Source organism: Triplophysa rosa, linkage group LG19, assembly GCF_024868665.1.
Source record: "Triplophysa rosa linkage group LG19, Trosa_1v2, whole genome shotgun sequence".
Lineage (NCBI taxonomy): Eukaryota > Metazoa > Chordata > Actinopteri > Cypriniformes > Nemacheilidae > Triplophysa > Triplophysa rosa.
Window position 1 is genome coordinate 3,182,518 of NC_079908.1, and position 16,682 is coordinate 3,199,199.

The 16,682-nt window shown below is 42.1% G+C and overlaps 1 protein-coding gene and 1 long non-coding RNA gene across 8 annotated transcripts in view; one reads left to right on the plus strand and one right to left on the minus strand.

The window, feature by feature from the left end:
• The first annotated feature begins 2,434 nt into the window (after positions 1-2,434).
• Positions 2,435-14,585, plus strand: LOC130570541 (uncharacterized). The gene is made up of 3 exons (XR_008964974.1): positions 2,435-2,537; positions 12,508-12,604; positions 14,141-14,585. It is a non-coding gene; the product is annotated as an uncharacterized LOC130570541 (long non-coding RNA).
• Positions 2,535-16,682, minus strand: part of LOC130570530 (gamma-aminobutyric acid receptor subunit beta-2) — a 149,433-nt gene continuing 135,285 nt past the window's right edge. For 5 of the 7 annotated variants that reach the window (XM_057360874.1, XM_057360873.1, XM_057360872.1 and 2 more), the window contains 4 exons: positions 14,851-15,003; positions 12,452-12,696; positions 11,314-11,454; positions 2,535-3,666 (listed from right to left, as the gene is read on the minus strand). In XM_057360874.1, coding sequence (XP_057216857.1) covers positions 3,319-3,666; positions 11,314-11,454; positions 12,452-12,696; positions 14,851-15,003 — 887 coding nt within the window. In that variant the 3' untranslated portion in view covers positions 2,535-3,318. The remainder of the gene's footprint in view (positions 3,667-11,313; positions 11,455-12,451; positions 12,697-14,850; positions 15,004-16,682) is intronic. The other 2 variants (XM_057360876.1, XM_057360875.1) reach the window with 1 other exon arrangement.

Sequence of the window (16,682 nt, forward strand, 5' to 3'; positions counted from 1 at the left end):
CCATTTTCCTGCCAAGCTTAGCCCCAAACACAACTGAACAAGCAAATCAAAGTCTTCAGAAATAGACACATTCAACTTAAAGATCGGGTAACACACTCAGTTTCTGCAATCTCATATTAATCTTGAGTAACTATACAGTAGTATTGCATACATCATATCTTCGAAGAGTATTTAGTTTGATACAATTTATAAAAGAGAGATACAGGAACTACAGCACGCGCACACAACACATCATCGCATTAATCGCTTCATGCTTAATATAAAAAGCAAGAAGGGAATAATGCGATGATGTGTTGTATGCAAAACTACTGTATAAATACATATACGCACGTTCATGCTGATTGCCAACAAAGAACAAACTTAGTTTGACTTACCGCGTGCAGTTCATGTCCGGCATCTTTTAGCACTGGGACCGCGCCATATATCAGTTTTAAACAATCTCCAAATCCAGCGTTATATCCACTGTTTATATAACATCCATCACTGAAATGCTGTGAACAAACAGACACACCTAAACTTCACTATCACAATAATAACAAGCTGCAGCTGCAGGCCCATCTTGATGTAGCGCAGACAGTCTTGATGGTAAGCGAGTCTCGCTTGTCGGTTGGGGTGTGTGCAGGCTCTTTCTTTCACCTTGCCGTGCTTTTCTGGGAGAATTTCCCAAAAAAAGGAAATTGGAATAGGATTCTTGTTACAAAACAGTGATCCAGACTTTTTAAAAACTTTACGAAACAAGTTGGAGTTCTTGGAGAGTGTATCAAGCACAGAAATAATACAGCATTAGTCCAGCTCGTTTTTAACAAGTTGACCATGTTAAGCATGAAAAGCCTGCACGTTCAACAGTGTAAAGTCAGAATGCATGACATAGCATGTTATCCCGCCTTTGATGCAGATCTGCCCAAATTGCTTGGCGTATTAGGGCGTTTTCACACATGTGGATCGATTGCTTTGTTCCGAAACCATGGGGTTAAATCACTACAATATTGCAATTTATTTTAGTTCGGCTCGCATTCACAAGGCAATATTTCCAAACGGACCAAACTTTGTTAATAAAAGTCAAGTGTGAGTAAACTCTCCCTCGATTGGTCAGAGTGCATCTATTTATTTTCCGGGATTCCGCTGAAAGATGTCATCCGTCAGGATGGACAGACAGCAGCTACGCGGCATTTTTGTGGCTTGTTTGGTTACTGCTGTTACGGAGTTTCTTTGCCTTCGCGCGGCACTGTTCAACCGACCGATTAAATCCCATTTGTTTTAAGCGCTCACTAAACACTTTATATATTTCTGTGTTTTTGTGAGTTCTGGAGAGCTGTTTGGCGATGTGTTTCTTCTCGCATCTCTCAAGGCGGAGCTCGGGAAGCATAAAAGGAGGAGTGACAGCAGTGAAGGACGAGAGAGAACCAGGCCTGGATTTTATGTTATGTTTTATTATGTTTGTGTGGCCGGCAGTTGACTGTGAGGGAGCTGTCGGCAATTTACTTTCATTTTGTTGTTTGTTTATTTTATTTAAAGTTTGGTTTAACCTTCGCCGGTTCCCGCCTCCTTCCTTCCTTACTTACTTTGAACATTGTTACAGTGAGCCATTAACAAAACAATCCCTTTTGCATCACGCAACTTTACGTAATTACCCATCATACATTATGATACAGTCTGGTTCGTTGGTCCGTTGGGTCGGATGGCTTTCACACGTCTAGCGAATTGCTCCAGAGTTCGTTTGCAATCGGGCGATTGTTTTGGGGCGGATCCTAGCACGATTGCTGTGTTCACATATGCCTAAACGAACCGAACCAAGAGGAAAAACGCACCAGGTTCCGAAACAAACCCTTATGTGTGAAAACATCCTAAAATACCGAGTGCGATTCAAATGCACATGGAACAGTCTGCACTTGAATCATTGTTGTGGTACTTTAATGTGATATGCCGATAGATTTACGCAGCGCCACATTAAGTTGAACCCATATATTCCTGAAGACATTGATTAGATAATTCAGGTGTGTTTTTTCAGAGTTGGGGCTAAACTAAGGAGGAAAATGGATCTCGTATGCTAGAGATGAGAATCACTGCTCTAAACTGAATCTGATTTACGGGATTCACTGTCATTTCTGAACATCAGGGTGCACACACACTCCAGGAAACGAAGTTGGGTAAGATATCAGGTTCATACAAGCTACTGAAGAAGCACTTTTTAGTGCTTTAGGTTATTAGCGAAAGTTAATTTGTATCATTAAAATACATGTTAGCATTTTGAGGCAGTTAAGCAAGTGAAGCTACATTTTAATTTTAAAGGCCAGAATTTCTGATAACAAAGTGTCCACTCATTTTTCATTAATGTCTTCTGTGTTGTCTGCCATTGCTTGTTGAGTCATTTGTGATCATCACACAACAGAAGAATTAACATGTTGGTCAAAAAGGTCTCTTCATGTTTCAGTGAGTGGTGCCTGGCCAGAGTAAGCTTCACTGTGGAACAGACTTTATGGCTATCAGTAGAAGTCTGGGGGCCAAGGTTTTGTTCATGGTCCAGTCAACCCCTGCAGGTATAGATGTCATAAGTGCACATTTTTTTTCACTTATAATAGATGTTTTCCAAGTGATCAGTTTCAGCAGCCTTTGACATCATATCTCAAGACAGAATAGTCGCATCTGCTAAATGACAAAGTAAATATAAATGTAGTTGACAGTGTGCATTCCTAGGGTACCATCAGCCAATTAGCTTTGTCTTTTGTTGCAGCTCCAAAGAGATTAGTCACAACTCTGCTAATTGGCTCAAAGAAACATGACAGCAAAACTGGGTGAAGAAATGGCAGTGTGCAGATTTTGAACTTCCTAAAAAAAATAGATTAGCTAATTGGAGTTAATATTGCAGACAACTTTCAAAGCATGCAGTTACTAAACATCAAACTTTAACCAAAAACACAGTGGCAATTTAACGATTGTGTGATTGTGGGTTGTAATAAATTGATAGAGAAATCATGGTATAATGCCATAGAAGATTTATCCACTGTTTGACTAAAGACACTGATATTTCTCTTTGTGTAAAGATTGTTTTATAATTGTTATGAACATTTGTCAACGAAGTATATACATCCTAGTAAAAATCATCATAAAAAATTAAACCAAACATTTAACAAAATCACAAAAAATATAACATAAAAATGTGACTGTCAAAGCAGGCAGAATTTGTTTATAACCTCCTCAGAGTGTGTGTATCAGCCAGAAATTAAGGTGAATACAAGAATAAAAACAAATAGTCTTGAAGTTCGCTTGTATTGCAAAACCTACCGGGGGGTGAATATAATGACGTAAAAATCAGTGCAGTTAGTTAATGTAATACAGCCAATAGATGACATTGAAAAAAGAAAATACGGTAGGAAAAATCATTCTTGACCACTTGTCAATTGAATTGACATCAGTTAGGTCAGGAATAGTGATTTGAAGCTGTGAAGCATGCCGTCGTAGTCGACTCTTCTTCTGTGCCACATGCCGTTCCAGTGCATTGCGTCCAAAATTGTGCCTGGCCAGGCCAGCTTTCCGATACTGTAGTGTGGTACTGTCATAGGCCAGCATGGTTACACGTGGATCACCTAAACCCAGGGTCAACTCTGAAGCACCCATTTCATTTTTGATTTCCAGGGGACTGAGGAGAATGTTTTCATGAGGGTCCATCTAAGAGGTAAAGACAGATAAACAGGTTAGAAATAGTTGCATAACCATAGCCGCGGGAAGTAGGGGTGCTGCAGCAACCCCCTGGCGTCGAGCGAAAGAAAACTTAAACAGTGTAAAAAATAAATAAATAAAAATGTTTTAAAATACATCTTAGTAATTTGTATTTTCACTAATATTCATTAAAAACATGAATGACTTCACTCTAAAAGGTAAGCCACATGATGTCATGGCATTCGTTAGTGAAGGTCGAGTGTCACGAGCGGTCTTGTTGTCCAAATGGCGCAAAAACGAATTTCAGACTTTTTGTACTGGACAGATTGGACATTAATGCCCTCATGTGGGACTTCATCAGCGTCAACCCTGAAAGAGAACGGCCAAGTTTGGAGTTTTGCACGCAGGCCAGCAGTAAGATAAATATATATTTCTTTATTTGAGATTGTGGTTGAGAGGTCTGCAGTTAGTATGAGTACGGGTTGATTATTATGTGCAATCGCTGTGCAGTTGTGTTTAATCACGTGAATGGTTTGCCCATGATTTATTACAGGTTGATGTTAAGATGCCTCCGCGCAGCTTGCAGTTTCGTACAGCAGATTGTGCTTTGACTATAGCCATACATATATAACATTTATCTATGTGTTTGTTTTGTATGCTGTATCTTAATAGCACCGCGTCACGTCTACAACTCACGTCACAGGTATTGCGCACCGGCAGACGCATAAATTCTGCATGTGCAAGCTGAAGTTTAAAGTCTACTCCTGGTAAAGGATGGGGCATTTTTAACTATTCTGTATCGCTTGAAAAATGTTAATCAGTAAATAAGCTCTTTGGCTCACTTTGGTCAATTCCAATGTGTGACGAGATCAGCGCGAGACAGACCACACTGAACGTGAGAAACATGGAGATGCTCAACAGGGCTCAGCGAAAGATGAAAATCGTTTTGTAGACATGGTCAGAGGGGGCTGGTGCAGCGCTGATTGTGAAATTAAATTCTATAATAATCGTGTTTTGATTTCAGTTTGTTCGTGTCAGTAAATTTATTTCATTATTTGATCAGAAACAAAACAAATAAAAATTGATGCGGACATTTCCCGCATTATTAAAGATAGATTTGCAGGGATTATATAAATTATGCGCATCCCCACGCTAAAAATCAAACCCTGCTTCAACACTGGCCAATTTTTTTTTAATAGAGCACCCCCTACTCAAAATACGTTCCCACGGCTATGTTCATAACATCTGCTTTTAACCTAAAATCTTAATTTACAGCATGTGGAGAAATCATTACTTTGCTGCTATTTGTGATATCACACGTGATAATAATATTACAGGATAGCAATAATATTAGTCAATTACCAGAACACCATAAAGTTGAAATAATTTTGCATATTGGTGTTCATTATTTACTCTTGAAACTTTATCATTTTAACACAATACTTTAATTTGATGTCAATTGTGCCAGTAGCACACAGTCTTATGGAAAGGGTGCAAATGGAGATGTAAGGGATGGCAAAGTAAGATGGTACACAGCTTTGTGGTATACATTTGGTTTTTTAGGTCAAATATTAGATAACGGATGGTGTACTAGAATGATCAATGCGTATTTCTGTTTTGTAATTTTCAACAGTATTGTAAACAACAGCTGCAATATGCAACCTTATAGTTACCCAGGTAAATACTTATTTTAGTGAGTGGTTTGGAGGGAAGAGAGATGGTGATGGCAATGGAGGAAACAGATGCTTTTAAAGGGACAGTTCACCTAAAAACAAAGAGTTCCCTTTCTGTCGGTCTCTCGACTTTGTGTCGAACCAACAGATGGGATTCGTCTTGAGAACCTATCAACTTCTGACTAGTTTAGAAAAGGTCAATGAAATTGTCGAATGAAATTTGCATGCCGAACTCGGCCTGCAGATATAAAAGGGAGACGGCGTGCTGCATTCATTCACCTTTTGTTCTTTGGAGCCTTCGTTTCTACGATCGCTTTGAGACTTCACTCTACGCTGAATTACTCCTGGAATCTTACGACGTGGTGCAGCGGACTGTCCCTTCCTACAGCGACTTCCCCAGGGCATCTCGGCGGTTCCAGAGGTGTTTGAGACTTCTAAAAGAGCTAAATTTCTCCAGCGTGGCATGTCCTGCTGTTCTCGTGGGTGTGATACTCTCATCAAGTGTTTGGGTCTCCAGCACGCTGAGGCAGCCTTCGTGGATACATCCTGCCCGCACTGCAGGTGGATGGTGATCCAGACGTTCTGGTCACGGGTGGCTGTGTTCTTTCAGGAGCCAGCCACCACCTTGTCTGCTTCCCGTTCCATGACAGCAGTGGCTACGGCCCTGCCATCCGCTACGGCGAGCGGTAAGGGTGATATGGGGATTATTGTGAGCGTAAATCTGTCAGCCAAGCACTCGCAGACCGCTCGCACCCCATCTCGCTCGTCTGACCGTTCCCCAAGAGGCGGTCCCACCCCGTCTTGTTCCTTAGCCACGCACTCAGTAACGACTCATGATGATGATGAGATGTCCCCCGCAGCATCGGAGAGTGACCTACTGGCATCCGACCCCGATGATTCCTTGGAACTCCCTCCTTCGGGAGTTCGAGCCCAGGAAGAGGCGGACGTCGAGATGTCAGCTATGCTTTCCCGGGCCGCCGTGAGCATTGGGCTGCAGTGCATCGCACCGCCCCTTCCCAAACGCTCGCGGCTGGACACATGGTACCTCGGGTCGGAGAGCGACTCCAAGCCGCGCCCGGCTCCGGTTCCATTTTTCCCGGAAGTGCATGAGGAACTTAGTAAGACCTGGAACGCCCCCTTTTCGGCTCGTTCACGTCAGACTAGTTCTGTCGCCCTTACTTCCCTCAATGGCGGGGCAGCTAGAGGCTATGTTGATGTGCCCCAGGTGGAACGTTTAATGCAGTTCGGGCAGGCTCAGGAAGACCTGTTCGCCTCTCTGGACACCACCTATTGCCTGCTATGGTTCTCCATGTCCGAGACCCCCCTCGGCACGGATGCTCTAGTGCACAGCTGGCCGCGGGACAAGCAGAAGTACGCCTTCCCCCCAGTGAGCCTCATTGCACAGGTCCTGTGCAAGGTCAGGGAAGAGGAGCATCAAGTGCTACCAGTTGCGCCGTACTGGCCCAACCGGACTTGGTTCTCGGAGCTAATGCTCTTGATTAACTCCCCCCTGGCCGATTCCCCTGATGAAGGACCTGCTTTCCCAGGGGAAGGGCACGTTATGGCATCCCAGTCCAGACCTCTGGAACCTCCATGTCTGGCCCCTGGACGGCACGAGGAGACCCTGAGTGGCCTACCCCCTGCGGTGGTTGAGACAATCACTCAGGCTAGGGCCCCGGCCACTAGGCGGCTATACGCCTATAAGTGGCGCCTCTTCTCGTCTTGGTGCTCTTACCAAACAGAAGACCTCGGGAGTTGCTCGATTGGGAACGTGCTGTCCTTTTTACAAGAGAGACTCGAGAGTAATCTCTCCCCTTCCACACTGAAAGTGTATGTAGCCGCCATTGCCGCTCATCACTACCCAGTTGCTGGTAAGTCTCTAGGACAGCACGACCTGGTCATTAGGTTCCTAAGGGGCGCGAGAAGGCTGAATCCGCCTCGCACTCTGTACCCTCTTGGGACCTTGATGTGGTCCTGGCGGGCCTCCAGAGGCCTCCCTTCGAGCCCCTCGGAGATGCCGCTCTTTCTCACCTCACCATGAAGACGGCTCTCCTGATGGCGCTCGCCTCCATCAAGAGGGTAGGGGACCTACAAGCATTCTCTGTGTCCACAGATTGCCTAGAATTCGGGCCCGGTGATTCTCATGTTATCCTGAGACCCAGCCCGGCTACCTGCCCAAAGTTCCCACCACTCCCTTTCGGGACCAGGTGGTGAACTTGCAGGCGCTCCCCACCGGGGAGGAATACCCAACCCCATCCGTGTTGTGTCCAGTACGAGCATTGCGCCTCTACTTGAACTGCATGCAGAGCTTCAGGAGCTCTGAGCAGCTCTTTGTCTGTTTTGGAGGTCAGCAGAAGGTGAGGGCTGTCTCCAATCAGAGATTGGCGCACTGGATTGTGGGCACCGCCACTACGGCGTACCGGTCCTAAGATCGCCCGTGCCCACTAGCAGTGAGAGCTCACTCCACCCGGGGTATAGCCTCCGCGAGGGCACTGGCTCAGGGCGCCTCTCTGGCAGACATCTGCAGAGCTGCAGGTTGGGCTAGGCCCAACACCTTCGCAAGGTTCTACAGCCTCCGCGTAGAACCGGTGTCAGCTCGAGTCTTGCATGGCAACAGGTAAGACCAGCGGCCATTAGAGCATACGCCTGCGAAAGCACCTTCCCCCCTTCCTTCTATGTGGGTCAGCGTGCTATTCTCGCCTCCCTTCTTCCCCCACTGGATGGCATTCCATCCATCACTAAGCACCTCCTGCAGGCGGGCTGGGCAGAGCAGCCCTGCCCCATTAGGCCGGGTACCAGATGAGTTATCTACCGCATAGCTCTAACCGGACCTAGTGCTCCAAACATAGTAACCCCCCAACCGGGCGGTTCCGTCTGATGTATCCTCATGATTGGTTCCCACCTTGGTAACCCATGACCTTCCCTAGGTGGACCTCCACCTTGCGGCACTTCCTTAAGTCCGCACATTCCTCCCATGAGTTCTCCCCTGACGGCGAGACCATGTTGGTATCTCCACTAAACTCCTCCCTATGGTAGGAAGTGGTCTCTGTAGCGCGTTCCCCCACTGAGGAAGTAGCGCTTACCCATTGGCCCTTATGGTGCCAGGTGGCTTCTCGCTGTTCGAGAAACAAAGCCTCCGCCTCTGACGGCCAGTGTCAGGGGCTTCCCACCTTTTCAAAAGCTCTGGGACACCCTACCCATCCACTGGACGGTTACAATTTCGTGCTAGCGCTCACGTCTGACACACCCAGTCACCGTCGCTTCGCTACAGATTGTAACGCGGCACAGCGCCATGGAATTTTCAATAGGAACCTCGTCTGTCGGTTCGACACAACGTCGAGAGACCGACAGAAAGGGAACGTCTTGGTTACGGACGTAACCTCAGTTCCCTTATGGAGGGAACGAGACGTTGTGTCCTTCATTCCACAACATGTGCCGCCCGCTGCAGCAGCTGAGAGAGGCTCTCGGGCTCCTCAGCCCAAAGGTAAATGAATGCAGTACGCCATCTCCCTTTTATACCTGGATATCCGGGGGCGGAGTCCGGCATGCAGATTTCATTCGCCAATTTCATTGGCCTTTTCTAAACTAGTCAGAAGTTGATAGGTTCTCAAGACGAACCCACCTGTTGGTTTGACACAACGTCTCGTTCCCTCCATCAAGGAACTGAGGTTACATCCGTAACCAAGACGTTTGTCATTATTCACCCACTCTCTGTCCGTGACACTCATGTTTTTCGAAATCTTTTAAACGTCTGTGGAATACTGTATATATAAAGTATATATATATATATATATATATACACACTGTGTATACACACACACACACACACACGCACGCACACACACACACACACACACACACACACATACACCTCTTATTAATGAGCTTTATTTAGTGGGTGTACCTGTATATTCAATTTCTTTCAACAAAATTAGTAGGGACACCGGATGTTGCATCACTATCTCTGCTGACTTTGGTTTCTGCTTTATAGAAGTTCCGCCTGGTGTTGGAGTTGATTGGCATTTTGTATTCGTTTTTTTATTTATTAATGGTGATCTTTTTTTTCATAAAGCTGTAGGGGTGTAACAATACTTCATATTACGATATTTCGCGATGCAAAAATGTTACGATGCGCATCGTAGAGAAATGGGGATATTTTACGATATGTTTAATTCTATTCGTTCAGCGGTCAAGACGCTACCTACTCTGCGCCAGTGCATCACGTGTGCTTATCTCACATATGCGGTAGAGAGAGAAGCACAAGACATAATCTGTGTCTCCAAGTTGTTTAAAAAGCGTCATATTTTCCTTCACAATCAACGTTAAAACACAGCAAACTTGAAGCGTGACTGCAGGCGAGTCACCCCGAAACTCATTACAAAGGCAGCACAAACGTTTTTAAATGCCAATGTTAATTTATCCACTAACGTGAGCTGCTGCATAATGTGACATGCAATATAAAGTAAGCCAAAAGAAACCAGCGCTGTTCTGATCAGAGAAGCAATGAAGAGAGTCGTACTGTATATTAAAAGATCGAAAGACATGCTAAAAACAAGTATGTGATTTGCATGATTGAAGAAATGCAATACAGTTTATGTAATATGTCTTTTTGAAAGATTTTTCTCATTCATTACTCTCTCAAGCAAAGACAGTGCAGCTTCAAAGAGACACGAGCCAATAGCGCATGAGTGTGAGCTCTGTCAGAGCGTTTCATTGGTTGCATGTAATTAATGAACACGCCCTTCACTGAAAGAACGAGTCAACTGAGTCAAAATGAGACTGAATGAACTGCTACATGTTGTTCATGGTCTAATATTCTCTGTTACAACTATGCATATCAAGTAGTTACTCAACTTTTCTGAAAAATAAAGAAAAAAAAATTATTGATCTTAATTCTAATCTCAGTTAAGCCTTAAAATGTTAAAATTCTTTATTAACTTGTATGTGCAACAAAATAAGTTACTGAAACTTTTAATATTTTGAAAATAAATGTTATTTGAATTTCAGTTTCATTTTTTAATTTTGTTCAAAATATCGAGATGTGTATCGTATCGTTAACCCAGCACTGAGATATGTACCGAATCGTGAGCTGAGTGTATCTTTACACCCCTATAAAGCTGGTATCTGTTCTGCTACCTGGCTACATAGAGTGGGTGACTTGTTTTTTGCTGGTGTGGTTTTTCTGTGTATTAAAGAACCTACATCACTGCCAATGTGAATGACTCCTGTTCTCCTGTTTGGTATGTGAATGTTCATATGCTCATTCGATATCTTATACATATTAGGTGCTTTTCTATTATATTTTTGTTAGTGATTTGAGAAGTGTTGTGGCAGGTAATTAAGCTTGGGTGGTGTGGTCGCTAATTGTTTGATTACAAAAGACCTTCTTCAAGTGGACACCAAAGGGAAATATTACTATATGGGAAGGTTTCCCAGAAAAGGATTAGCTTAAGCCAGGACTAGGCCTTAGTTAAATTAGGATATTAAATCAATTTAAAAAATACGCTTTACAAGAAACATTGCTGGTGTGCATCTTGAGACAGCACAATCACACTGATATATTTTAAGAAATGTCAGTGTAAGTTGTTGTCGATCAAGACACCTCTAACATTTCCATTTGTCTGGGACTAGGTTTAAGCCCTGTCCGGGAAACCGCCCCATATGTATTATTGTTATTATAAGTCAGTAATTGTTGCAACATATTCAGATATAGACAAATATATAATTTAAGAAGGCAGGCAAACTTTATTTTTCACCCCTGAAACCCTACTTTCTGTTATGGTTAGGTCATTAAGCCCCTAAAACAAATTACAAAAAAGAAAGAAAGTCATGCTGTAGATACGGAATTCTCAAGGAAATGATAACAAAGTTTTTTTAGGGGGTGAACTTTAAGAGAGGAAAACAAGGAATTGAACAAAAAGATGGGTCTCAAATTATTTGCCCTATCGTATTCCGTAATTTAATTAACCTTTTTGTTTAGTACCTTAGTTTTTGAATCGCCTAGTCCTAATGCTGCATCGTCCACAAAGATCGGTTCCCACATGGAGTCATGAGTGTCAATATCCCTCTGTTTCATTCTGGCATACAGAGCATCCTCTCTCTGAACTACATTTCCCACCAACCACTGAAAACATAAAAATCGGCACTGTCAAAGCAGTCACTTTTCAAAAAAGGTTGTGACATTTCCAGCCTTTTTTCAGGACAAGTTTTATAAATTTGATTTGAATGCTGACAATTTGTGGATTATGCCTCAAATATCTAAAGTACTAGCCCCTTTAACAGTCTTCAACCACAACACAGGTAAAAATAACTGGTAAAAACTTCCACCCCCAACCTAAACCCACATCTAAAACCACCAACAGCCAAAACAACCCCCAAACTCATAAATACGCCAACCCACACAAAGAGCACATGCTGAATAACCACCAACACTTTTGTATGGGCTTCGTAGAAAGTGTCATTTTTGATTCCGTGTAAATCGGACATTGAAATATATAAAACACACTGGACAACGATATATATTTTTTATAATAAACACAAGTAAAGAGTTAGTCTCACTTACAAAATTTTTAATTCTAAAATTCTGGAAGCAGAATGAGTTAGCAGTTTCTGGTTGCGTTAGTAACAATAAGTGTAAGAGGTGATTGAACAAGGTCAAGTACATTTTAAGCAAAAGTGATGTGGCATCTATCAATGACAGTGCAACTGATCCACTGGCTGAAAGACTTGGATAGTGCAGTCAAGACATGAATAATTACTAGCGACCAGCAACATAGAGATACGTTGATCTCCGGCAATTATTTTGGTGTATTTTGGTGGCTAATTTGTACGAATGTGTCCAAAATACACAAAAATGAACCCCGACCCCTATACTTAACCGTCATTAGTGTGAAAGTAGATCACACTAAAATGTACAAATTAGAAATAAAATTATCCACCTGGTAAAACAGTTTCAAATTACCATTATTATAGTGTAGATTTGGTTAACTCATCTGGTATGTGTTTAAAATGCTATAATTATTATTGAATTACAGCAAGGTACTATAAATTAGTTCCTTAAGATGACAGAGAAGTATAAAACTGTCAGTTATTATAAAGCCTCTTGTGAATTTTAAACATACTTTGTTTGGATCCATTCTCATTTTTTCATTGTTGGCTGTGGTGGCTTTCTCTGCAGCTTTCTTCTGCCGCTGAGGTCCCCTGCCAAAGAAGATGTAGTTGACCAGCGCATACTCCAGCAGAGCCAGGAAGACAAAGACGAAACAGCCCATAAGGTACACGTCAATGGCTTTGACATATGGAATCTTTGGAAGAGTCTCACGCAAATGCGTGTTTATGGTGGTCATGGTGAGCACAGTGGTGATTCCTAGATTCAAGAGAAATTTACAGTTAAGGACATGTGACGTAAAAAAAACATTTGTTTTCAGTTATTTACATTTAAATCTATTTTTTTATCTTTAAATAATAGAGTAACACCATTTCTACACAAGATGGAACAAGCATAATTAAAAATGTTTCTAATATATAAGCATTGTAAAAATAACAGGGATAACAATAGCTTTTCTACTGTGTTCTCTGGTGTAGACACAGTGTAAGGGTTTAGTCTACAGTTATTATAAAAAATAATAAATATTAATGATTTCAAAATTGTCTGATTTATATTTAATAATTTTCATGTTTGATACCATCGGTTATGCTAAAGTACTTAATTATTTTATACAGATAAGCATGAATTTCAAAGACATATGCACCACATTTTTCCTTTACGTCATGAAGAATATTAAATTATGCAATTAAATATATGAAAATATATTTGTCCCATTGGATTTCAATTAAAAATACATTTGGAATCACAATGGTTTTTGAAAAAGTTTCATCATGTCATTTCTCACTTCAAGCACCATTTACTGATAAATAAGAAAATGGAAAATTTCTGGAAATCCTGTCCTAAACATATTTTCCCTCTTTGATTCATAATCATAATTCTATGTTATTGTCCTCCTCTAAGCTTAAACGCCATAACCAGATAAAAACAAAGCTTGCCTTCAGCAAAATTGTGAATCTGTAATGGGTATATTTAATTATTACTGTATTGCAACGCCTTGGACAACAATTAGCTGTAAGGTATCAAAGCTTGTATTTTTCTTAAAAATATATTTTTGCATTTTCACTATAACGGATGCCAACATCACATTATTTAATCCTCTTTATTTACGATTACGCCACCCTATGTTGTTTACTATCACCTTTCTTAGCTAGTAAGTGTAATCTTCATATCTGACCAATATACTGTAGCGTGTTTACACTTCATCAATAGCAATACATATTCTTTCCTAGTACTCCTGGCTCATGATCTTAAATCACAGCGTTACACTGACATCCCAGTGTGGTACTACAGACAGAAAAACCAATCAATGCAGACACACATGTATATTGGCATATATGTTTTACAACCAAATGCTTTATATTTATAAACAAAATGGGCTAAATGCAACATCCCCTTATACTATATCTACTGCTGTACATTCTCACTCTATTTTTTTTAAAATGCTACATTGATTTGCTCTTCTGTGGATGAATGATTAAGGCCAGTCAGCAATCATAAGTGCTCTTTCACGCTGAGAAGGCTGCACACTACTGCTTACCATCAGCCTTACGTATGAAAAATCGAGGGGGAGAATGTGTGGTGTAAAAAAGGCATCAAATTAGGGCATAAACTAATGTCACTGTGCTTGACAAGATACTTTCAAATATGATGAGGTTTTATAGCAAACCAACTTTATGGATATGCAGATTTCATTTTCCAACAGGACTTGACACCTGCACACAGTGCCAAAGCTACCAGTACCTGGTTTAAGGACCATGGTATCCCTGTTCTTAATTGGCCAGCAAACTCGCCTGACCTTAACCCCATAGAAAATCTATGGGGTATTGTGAAGAGGAAGATGCGATATGCCAGACCCAACAATGCAGAAGAGCTGAAGGCCACTATCAGAGCAACCTGGGCTCTCATAACACCTGAGCAGTGCTACAGACTGATCGACTCCATGCCACGCTGCATTGCTGCAGTAATTCAGGCAAAAGGAGCCCCAACTAAGTATTGAGTGCTGTACATGCTCATACTTTTCATGTTCATACTTTTCAGTTGGCCAAGATTTCTAAAAATCCTTTCTTTGTATTGGTCTTAAGTAATATTCTAATACTGAATTTGGGATTTTCATTAGTTGTCAGTTATAATCATCAAATTAAAAGAAATAAACATTTGAAATATATCAGTCTGTGTGTAAGGAATGAATATAATATACAAGTTTCACTTTTTGAATGGAATTAGTGAAATAAATCAACTTTTTGATGATATTCTAATTATATGACCAGCACCTGTATATGAGGTGGATCTCTAAGAACCTGTGAACAAAAGGTCAATGTCATATTTTACCCCAAAATCAGGGGAAATGAATAACAAATACCCCCATCTCATTACAGTAATGCAAAAGATAGTGTTTATCAGGTGAGTGCCTACCTAAAGCAACCCTGGCAGCCGAGGCATCATAGTTGATCCAGAAGGATACCCAGGACAGAATGGTGATCAGGGTGGACGGCATATAGGTCTGCAGAATGAAGTACCCAATGTTTCTCTTAAGCTTGAAGCTCAGGGAGAGGCGAGGATAGGAACCTACGTGAAAATATCCCCAGAATAACATTACTCTCTCTGAACGAAATTTATAAATTACTTTTAAATAATTAAATAAACATGTTATATTATAGTATATATTTATGCTTTGGAATTTAGTTGTAGTAATCAGAACAAGCACATTGTCACAAAACGTATGGGATTAAAGTGTTGCTTCAAAGTGTTGAAGTCGTGGCCTAATGGTTAGAGAGTCGGACTCTCGTGACCAGAAGGTTGCAGGTACGATTCCCAGAGCCGGCGGATAACGACTGAGGTGCCCTTGAGCAAGGCACCTTACCCCTACTTGCTCCCCGGGCGCTGCAGTGATAGCTGCCCACTGCTCTGGGTGTACGTGTGTTCACGACTTGCTGTGCATGTGTTCACTACACTCTGGATGGGTTAAATGCAGAGGTCACATTTCAGGTATGGGTCACCATATCTGACTAATAGGTCACTTTCACTTTAAAATAAACTGCAGAATGGGGGTTCAACTTAAAGACCTCTTGAATATAAAATGAGGCCATCTATTGTTAATGTTCTCCCTACATGTCGCCCAACTATATGTTTTAAGTAGCATGTCTGTCACCATTTTTGAACATACAGTAGAGGTTACATTTTATTATATCAGTGCACTGACCTCACAGGTCATAAATGACTTTTTTATTTGTTAACACATCATCGCTTTTTATCAATGCCATGAAAGACATTGTGGTGCCTTTAAAGGGGTCATATGACATAGCTGAAATGAATATTATTGTGTTTATTTGAAGTAATACAGTGTGTTTACGTGTTTTACAGTTAAAAAAAAATCATGCATCTACTTTTACAAAGCTCGTCGTTCAGAAAAGCACGGTGTGCTCTGACTGGCCAGCTACCCAGTGCGTTTTTTTTTTCTACTATGGTAGTCAATGATGTCCCAGTTGCTAACATTCTTCCAAATCTTTCTTTGTGAAACTGAAATAGTGTGAATGGGGCATAAAGGTATCATTTGAGATACACAAGGAGGCTTGGAGGAATACTCAAAATTGCCAACAGGTGTGGGTGATGGCAGACAGGAGACAGGTGCGGGAGTGTGGAGGATGATGAGCAATGCAGTGCATAGGAAAAACACAGTGAAATTAACTGGGGAACAGGCAGGATCGTGAGAGTACTCCCCCATTCTGGAAACCGCGTCCTCACTCCTCAGTTCCTCAGAGTACAGCAGTGAAGGGATGGTGGGCGTCCTGGAGGCTGACGGAGGACATGGACAGACAGGACAAGGCAGGACAGGACAGGGGACCATGGAAGTGCAACCCGCACCATGAGCCAGGAGAAACGGATGGCCGTTACGCAGGGGACAGGAGACAGGGGGCCACAGGAGACAGATGGCCACCGAGGCCATGATATCCGAGACAGGAGCGCAGGACATACAGACAGCCGCCATGGCACTGGAGACAAACATACAGGATTTACTAACGGCCTCTGTGGCCGTGACCAGGAGACTCCAGAAAATGGTAGAGTAGCGTCTTTCCACGGCACCAGCGAGCTCAGCTCAAGGAACTCCTCCAAGAAAGTCCTCGATCGGATGGCCGTTCTGGGTAATATCACGTGAGATATACACAACCTGGTCCCATAGGAAATACGAACCTATGTACACTTTTTGCAGTGCCACAAAATCTGTCTCATTAAGCCTACCACAGTAT